Source organism: Curcuma longa, chromosome 16, assembly GCF_044706935.1.
Source record: "Curcuma longa cultivar G26 ecotype Majalengka, Jawa Barat chromosome 16, ITB_CL_G26_1.1, whole genome shotgun sequence".
Lineage (NCBI taxonomy): Eukaryota > Viridiplantae > Streptophyta > Magnoliopsida > Zingiberales > Zingiberaceae > Curcuma > Curcuma longa.
In genome coordinates this window covers 2,834,910-2,843,361 of record NC_133876.1, presented here as the reverse complement: position 1 = coordinate 2,843,361, position 8,452 = coordinate 2,834,910, and the positions used below count along the sequence as shown (strand labels likewise).

Here is an 8,452-nt window from a genome sequence, read left to right as displayed (position 1 = left end):
ATAGCAACTACAGATTGTCATAGATGAAAAGATCACTTGTTTTACTGACAAACAGTGTGGAAGTTTGGATATGTATTTAATGTAAACTGTACCACGGCTTCAGTGCTTCATCAGATAAATAATATAACTTTGTGGGGTACGTCAGGTGAGAGCAACATGATAATCATGCAGGTTGGCATAAAATTTGTTTCTAGTTCAGCCAACCAAGCAACTATTAGCAAGCAAGCTCCCCCTCATAGACATAGTAGAAGCCTAGTGGGCAACATTTACCATTGAGGAAAACAAAGTGTTGCAAGACTAGCACTTGGCCTTTAGAAATCTTTCCAATATTTCATCTATATAATTTGCAAAGTGTAATATCGATTTCATGATCGTAATTGACAAGAATAACAGTTATTCTCTTTTTACAATGGTCCTTTCTTTTTTTTTCTTCTCAATTTGGTTTCCCCTAGCTCCTTGTAAACTATAAATTTTGCTATAACTTGAGTACCTTGTGCTTAATTTTTAACGTACCTTTCCATTTTCCATACTCATTTTTCATTAACATTTATTTCCATACTCATCAAGTTAGGTGTTTCCCATATTGCTTTAACTTAAATGTTCAAATTTTAATAAGTTGTAAGGATTCTTAGTCAACGTGCTACTCACTAACAACCATGGGCGGAGCTTACATGGGTCCAGTGTGGCCAGCTGCCCACACTGGCCCAGACAAAATATATATATATATATATATTAACAAGAAGAGAGTGGCAAGTGGGGCTATCATCGATGTCATTGTTCTTGCTATCTTGTTTTCTGGCGTTCCTGCCATTTTGATTGTGATAAAGAAGTGAGAAAGTGGGCAGATGATTGAGAAAGCAAAAGCTATGCGGAGTCATCTCGTCTCATTCACGTACAGTGAGCTGCAGCAAGCCACACGGAAGTTCTCAACGAAGCTCGAGGGAGGGGGCTTTGGATCAGTGTTTAAAGGGTTGTTGCCCTGCTCAATTGATATTGCTGTGAAGAAGCTTGAGGGTCTTTACCAAGGCAAGAAGTAGTTCTGAGCGGAGGTGAGTACACTAGGAGTCATTCAACATGTGAACCTCATTAGGCTGATTGGCTTTTGCTCTCAAGGGACCAAGAAGTTGTTGGTCTATGAGTTCATGCCAATTGGTTCATTAGCTGATCAGGTTTTTCTAGCAACTCAAATGTCTTGGACTGGAAAACAAGATATCGAATCGCTATTGGAATTGCAAGAGGATTAGCTTATCTCCATGAGCAATGCAGGGACAACATCATACATTGTAACATTAAGCCAGAGAACATATTGTTGGATGATGTACTTGTGCCAAAAGTAGCTAACTTAGGTCTAGCAAAGCTCATCGGAAGGAACTTTAGCAAAGTTCTCACAACCATTCAAGGAAGTAGAGGGTATATCGTGCCTAAATGGATTTCACGTATGCCCATCACTACAAAAGTAGATGTTTACAGCTACAGAATGATGTTATTCAAGATCATATTGGGAAAAAGAAACCTAATGTACACAGGAGAAGGTAGTTTTGAGTTCTTCCCCTTAGTCGCAACAAACAAATTCATAATTGGAGATGTCAAAATCTTGCTAGACCAAAGGCTAGAGGGTAAAGCCAACTCAGAAGAGTTTGAAATAGCTTGTAAACTTGCTTGTTGGTGCATTCAAGTTGATGAGAGCTTGAGGCCAACAATGAGTCAAATTGTTCAAGCTCTAGAGGGCAATCTAGATGTCAGCATTCCTCCTGTTCCAAGGTCACTCCAAGTCCCAAATGAGTCATGGACCAAGAGCATCAACTCCTGTAGTTCACATCAGAACTAAGGATTAATGAGCCACTTCAACTAGTCCTCAGATAAGGAGTGTTGCAACTTAAATCATGTTTAAGTTCCAATAAAACCAAGAGAAAGAGTTGTAGTGAGTTCCAACTTAAATGTTGCAACTTACTTTGTTTTGTCCATCAGCTTTAACTAGCTCTTATGTTGTGGCCAAGAAAAATCTTTCGATTTTTAATTAGTTCGTTAATTATCCTTGTTGCAACTGCAACTGCAACTGCAACTACAATTGTAAAGAGAGTGTTTTCCACCATGAGAATTGTAAAAGATAAGTTACGCAATCGAATGGGTGATGATTGGATGAATGATAATCTTATTGTCTATGTAGAGAAATATATATTTTAACAATTGATAATGAAGCTATTGTACAAAGGTTTCAAACTATGAAGACTCGAAAAGAATAATTATAAGGTAATTATGTTGTGATGCTTTATGATTATAAGATTTTAATTTTTTTTACTTTATTAATTATATTATATTGTTGTCTACACTGAACCAAGATCTTAGCTCTGTCCTTAATAACAACGTTAATTTTTTTTCATTTCTCTAACATTACATTGCAAAGAAAGACATTGACCTAGTTCCATAATGTATTTCAATACTTATTTCATAACTAAAAGCAACTTCCTCATCTCTTTTCATGTCTTACAAAAGAGAAAACAATTTAATCACGAGCAATTTACCATATTACGTACTTACTTTTGAAAAATACCTTAAACACACACCCAACTTTCATATTTACCAAAGGGTGCACTTATTTCCTAATATACCTTTCATTTCTCCTAGTAAAAAAATGACAAAATAATAAAATCATGAAAAAAAACTCGAGATTTTGAGACTATGAGCATTCGCAATAGTGAGCTCATGACAAAGCTCATGGCTATTATGAAATCACAACCAGGTCTAAGCGACTGCCAGTGACCAATAAATCACGACCAAAAGGTAGTGACTGACCACGAAATCACAAACAAGTCACAACCGGTTATGAAATCATGGCCGCCTAGCCACAAATTGGTTGTCATGACTACCTTGTCGTGATTTCACTATCGATTAATGTCTGGCCACGATTTCGCAGTTGCTTGGCCATTAGGCGAAATAAAATTACAAACAAACGCTAGTGAAATCACGACTAGGTGGCTATGAAATCACAACTAGGCGGCAGTGAAATTGTGGGCAAGCGACCATGAATCGTAGCCCGACAGTAGTGATTTCACAATGACTACAAGCTTTGCCATGAGCATGTGGTCATAAATGATCATGGTCTTGTTGGAGTTTTCTTGATTTTTTTACGATTTTATTTTTTTGTCATTTTTTTGCAAGAGGGGAAAAGAATATTTCAAGAAATAAATGCATCTTTCAGAAATTATAAAAATTAAGTGTATGTTTAGGGTATTTTGCAAAGTTGGGTACATGATATGGTAAATTGCAATTTAATCATTAGATGCAAAAAAAAGTGTAAATATTAATCTAGTCATGCAATATGAATTTATCTTATATCATAGAATATGTAACACTTGATCCATTCATATTCAGAAAAGAATAAACAAAATATATTAATTTCAATTTAAGAAAAAAATTCTTGCTCGACATGTCATTTTGTATCATGTGTTTTTCATAATGATAGTGAAGGCAGTTGAATTAGGAACAGGTTGCGTCCTATTCTTAAGATTCATGAGATTTGTTCTCCAAGTTAGCTAACCAAGAATTAATTATAAAATATAGACTGTATTATAGAAAAGTTGAAATAAAAAATAAAAGATACAGTACTCAAAGAGAGAATTCAAACACACACAAAGAAAGAAAATAAAATAAAAGATTGACTTATGACCATTTGCTTCTAAAAAAGCAAAGCTAGACTTGACCAACAAGATATGTGAACAAAACAGTAATAAATGACATGAGAAGAGGATTAAAAAATACCAGCATTCATCAAGGGTAGAAGAAAGAAGAAATTGAGAGACAACCCCAGAAGTTCATCGACTGTTGTTGACTTTATAGCCCATACTGGGTCACCCTGGAAATAAGATAGTAGTTAAACAATCGGAGAGATAAAATTGTAGTCACTTTATTTTTTTAATTATGAGATGAATAAAAAATCAAAGGTGCGGTATTTATTCAACTAGGTATTCTTTTGGCCTACCTAATAGGTGTGTTTTTTTCTCTCATAACATTATAAAAATATTTTTCCTTCCAAAATCAAGTGTCACCCTTAGAGAACACTAACACGGGCTTAGGGATCAAGAACACTCATTAAAACCTTAGCACCATAAAGAATGAGCGCGAACCAAAAAGAAAATGCAAGAAATACGCCAAAAGTTATGGCTGTTCAACCAATTAACATAAGAGAGGGGATACTTATCAAATTGTAGATTGTTTGAGCCGCAAACTGTTGCAACGTCCGGCAATCAGAATTCAATCCGATGTCGTTCAGAAAATAGAGCGAGAGAATAGAAAAGATCAATAATAATGATGACAATAACGAGAAAAACAATACCGGAGCATAAGGGAGGAGGAAAAGCCAGAGGATGTAAGCTGCCTCAGCGGTCCACAAGGCCGCCTGCTGCAGCTGCCGCAGAGACCGGCCGTATTCCGTGGCTCGCTGCTCCTCCTGGGGCGTGCCGCGCTGCTGTCTGGCTTGGCAAGCAAATAGTGTGCCAGATCGGAGATGGTAGCTTCTTCCGTATGCCATGTGTCGATTTGGAAACGGAAGCCGAAGCCCTCTATCCTTGGCAGCTGGCGCTGAAGGGATAGAATACAGAACTGGTGGGCGGAAGCAGCTGCTGAGAACGAATCTCCCTGCCATCCTCTCCTTCCTCAACACCCAATTGGTGAATTTACCGGCGGCGGAATGGCACGGGTGGCCTGGGCGAACTGGGTTTATCCGATTTCTCCAAGCAAGATGAGAGGCCACTGCAGTCCAGCTAGGCAACGTGACCAGTTGTTATAGCCGTCAAAAGTTGTCAAGTTGGGTTAGTCAGCTTGACCAACCGCACCAAGTAATTTAGATGAATTAGATTGAAATTTTATCAATTCATTTTAAGATGGATTGGCCCGTCTAGGCCCACGACCCTCATGGGTTAGCCCGCGACGGGCTTGGATTGGCCCGCGAATTAAGAAAATTTATTTATTTATTTTAAAATTTAAAATTAAAATATAAAACTTAATGAATTAGTGGGGTTCATCTATTTAAAATACAATTTAAATTTAAAATTTATAATTCAAATTTAAAATTTTCAATTTAATCAATTTAAATTATACTTCAAACTTAAATTTTTTTTAATATTTTTAATATTTTTTTATTTTTTAATAGGTCCGCGGATTGGCCCGTCTAACCCGCGATCCGTCTTGAATTGGGTTGGATTGGAGATTTCCCAACTCGCTAAATTGGTGGATTAGTCCGCCCCGTCCCGTCATATGATGTGTCCGTCATGGGTTAGCCCACCTCGTCATGGATTGGCCCGTTTAACAGCTCTACCAATTGTGTACCTGTCAAGCTAGCCCAATTGTTCAGGTTTAAATCAGTCAAGCTAAGAGAGTTGGTCAAGCTAACTCATTCACGATAAGTAGATTATATGGGTTAAGCGGGCAAAAGAGGAACCAAACAAATCAATTAAACTGGGACGATAGGTCCCATCATTCTGAATGAGTCAAATATATTGGATTAATCAAACAACTACAATTCTCAACTGACATAACCATGAGGAAATTAATAAAGGTAAGTGTATTCAATATATTAGTTAAGTATTTCATTTCAGATAAACAAGACACCGTGCCTACGTGGCTTTATTTAGTTTTGTATTCTTACCAAAGCATATACATGGCCCGATGGTTATAGTCAAGAAATTTTGAAGGATGTTTGAGGTAAGTGTTTCACCTTTTGTCACACTTGCATTAGAGGACACAAATCATAGAACAGGCTTCACATAAGAGGTTAGCCAACCCCTTTTAGTAGGTCAGTATGGAGATTCCCAATTATAAGCTATATCAGATTTGATCCAGTTGGAAATATAAATGGAAATAATGAAATGGAAGGATGGAGAAGACCCTCATATGGAGGAGTGTAGTCCCACATTGGTAGTTGATGGATAACTTGGTTGATTTATATTGTATCACAAGTATTGATGTTGTGAACAAATGTAAGGGGAGAGGCTCTCTCTCACACGTAGGTGTGCAGGCGGTGCAAATCTAGGGTCCGGATTGCACTGCCCGCAAGGCAACTTGTATGTGAGCGCGACTTGCGCGCGTTGAATGTCGGACCGATCAGGGCATAATTTGCCCAAGTAAATCAACCAACATTTTGTCATCCCATTCAATTTTTGTAACGTATAAATTAATGGACGAGTTAATTACTTGACGTTGAAACGGTCGAGTATTATTACTAACATTTCAAATCAAGTCATTAATCGTACCATTAATCTCCAATTAATTGGAGAAATACCGCGAGGTTATAAAAGTGGCAGCGAGGCAGCGATGAAAACAGAACAAGAGTATTTACCTCTAAGCGAGGCAGCCTACGGGTGTAATCAGTTCGCCGCGAACGATCTGTGCTTCATCGTTTCTCTGGTTCTGTCGTTGTATCCTGGGAAATAAACGTCCGTCTTTACCTCTAAGCACCGTCGGAAGGGACGAATCTGTTTTAAGGAAACTGCGTTGAACGCAGGCCTCGGCAACTCATCCGTCTCGCCACTCGGCCACTCGGCTCAGCATCTTGCCCACTCGGGCACTCGTCTCGGCTCGGCGCTCGACCACCTACCTCGACAACTCGGCTAAGCAGTTCGGCTCAGCAGTCGCCCACTCGGCCCAGCAACTTACCTCGACACTCACCCACTCAGCTCGGCCACTTGGCTCGCAATCGCCCACTCAGCCCAGCAACTTGGCTCGGCGTCTCGGCCACTTAGTGTCTCGGCCACTCAGCTCGGCAGTCGGCCACTCGGCTCGACAACTCGGCTCAGCCACTCGGCGTCTCGATCACTTGGTGTCTCGGCCACCCGGCTCAGCGACTCGACCACTCGGCATCTCGGCCACTCGGTCACTCAGCCACTCAGCTCTCTCCGGCAAAAGATAGTCTACAGATCCCTCATATTCTACATTTCGTACAAGAGATTACTCAATCAAACAAAAATTTAATAAAATTTAAAATATATTAAAATAAATTGACACATTCATGGGTCTACATGAAATATATCAAATTAAAATTTTGATATATTATTAGAAATAAAAAATTATGTGACTTAATTGTCTCGTACATATTTATCATGTACATGTATATACTTAATTAAAGCACATAAATGACATGTCATACATGTTTAATTCGTGTTTAACTTAGAATGGTTAGTTAAGGACTTGCTCAATATAGTACCAGGGGTGGGACGAGATAATAGTACGTCAGAGAAGCTTAGTCTGGGTAGTCAAGTGGGGTAATGAGTATCTTGCTTGGGCTGCTTAGCTAAATGAAACTAACTGAAGCTACCTCGCACATTCTAGACTAATTAGACCATGATTTTTCAAAAAGTAGGTAAAGTATATAATTTCTTGAAAAGATTTTATCTAAGGAAGTGGTTGTTATTCCAATAACCAAAAAGACTCATACCTCACCACGACCTGAAAGTTGAATTTTGAAATATACACTTGACTAATTAACAATTAAACTTGTTAACACAAAATCAAACATTGAAAAATAATAAATCAAAAAGATAATCTTTATAAAACTTGTTAGAAATAATTAAAGAAATCTTACATTAAGAGATACAAGCCCCTCTTTATATAGGAGTTTTATGGACCTATTTTAGGAGATTTATTCTAATAAATATAACCAACTTCTAATAAATATAACCAACACTCCCCCTCAAGTTGGAGCATAGATATTAATCATGCCCAACTTGTTACAAAGATAATCAACTCGAATCCCGTTCAAAAGCTTTTGTGAAGATGTCCCCCAATTGTTCTCCAATTTTTACATATCCTGTAGTAATCAAGGCTTGTTGAATTTTCTCACGAACAAAATGACAATCAATTTCAATGTGCTTAGTTCGCTCATGGAACACGGGATTCGATGCAATGTGAATAGCAGCTTGATTATCACACCATAGTTTTGCTGGTATTGAAATTTTGAGTCCTACTTCAGTTAACAATTGATATATCCACATTATTTCACACACAGACTGTGTCATAGCCCTGTATTCTGATTCTGCACTGGATCGTGACACAACCTTTTACTTTTTACTCTTCCATGATACTAAATTTCCTCCAACAAAGATACAATAACCTGAGGTAGACCTCCTATCCATTTTGGAACCCGACACGTGTAATTATGAATGTATTGGAATTATCCCTAGTCGAGAAATTGATAAGTACGGACATCATCAATTTTGTCGAGACTAGCATATTTTGAACTCCTTGGTTAGCCAAGCAGCTAATCTCACCGTTGTTGATATTAGATGTTGAGAGTTAAACGTGGATGCTGGTTAAAGGTAACCAGTTCATTGGAGTGACCTACCTTGAGACTTCATATGGTTCTATTCGTATGTCAATGAAGATCTCAATATAATTTAAGTGCGAGTTTCCTTTGACTTGCGGTATTCAAGTCATCTTGGTCATGGAAGCTTATGCTTTG

The 8,452-nt window shown here is 38.1% G+C and overlaps 1 protein-coding gene and 1 pseudogene across 1 annotated transcript in view; one reads left to right on the top strand and one right to left on the bottom strand.

Annotated features, from left to right (window-relative positions):
* LOC141847951 (uncharacterized) overlaps positions 1-4,726 on the bottom strand; it is a gene marked incomplete in the record, with an annotated part of 6,806 nt that extends 2,080 nt beyond the window's left edge. The window contains 2 exon segments of the mRNA XM_074736058.1: positions 3,760-3,853; positions 4,334-4,726. Coding sequence (XP_074592159.1) covers positions 3,760-3,853; positions 4,334-4,642 — 403 coding nt within the window.
* Positions 657-1,828, top strand: LOC141847575 (G-type lectin S-receptor-like serine/threonine-protein kinase At2g19130; annotated as a pseudogene).
* Positions 4,727-8,452: the final 3,726 nt, after the last annotated feature.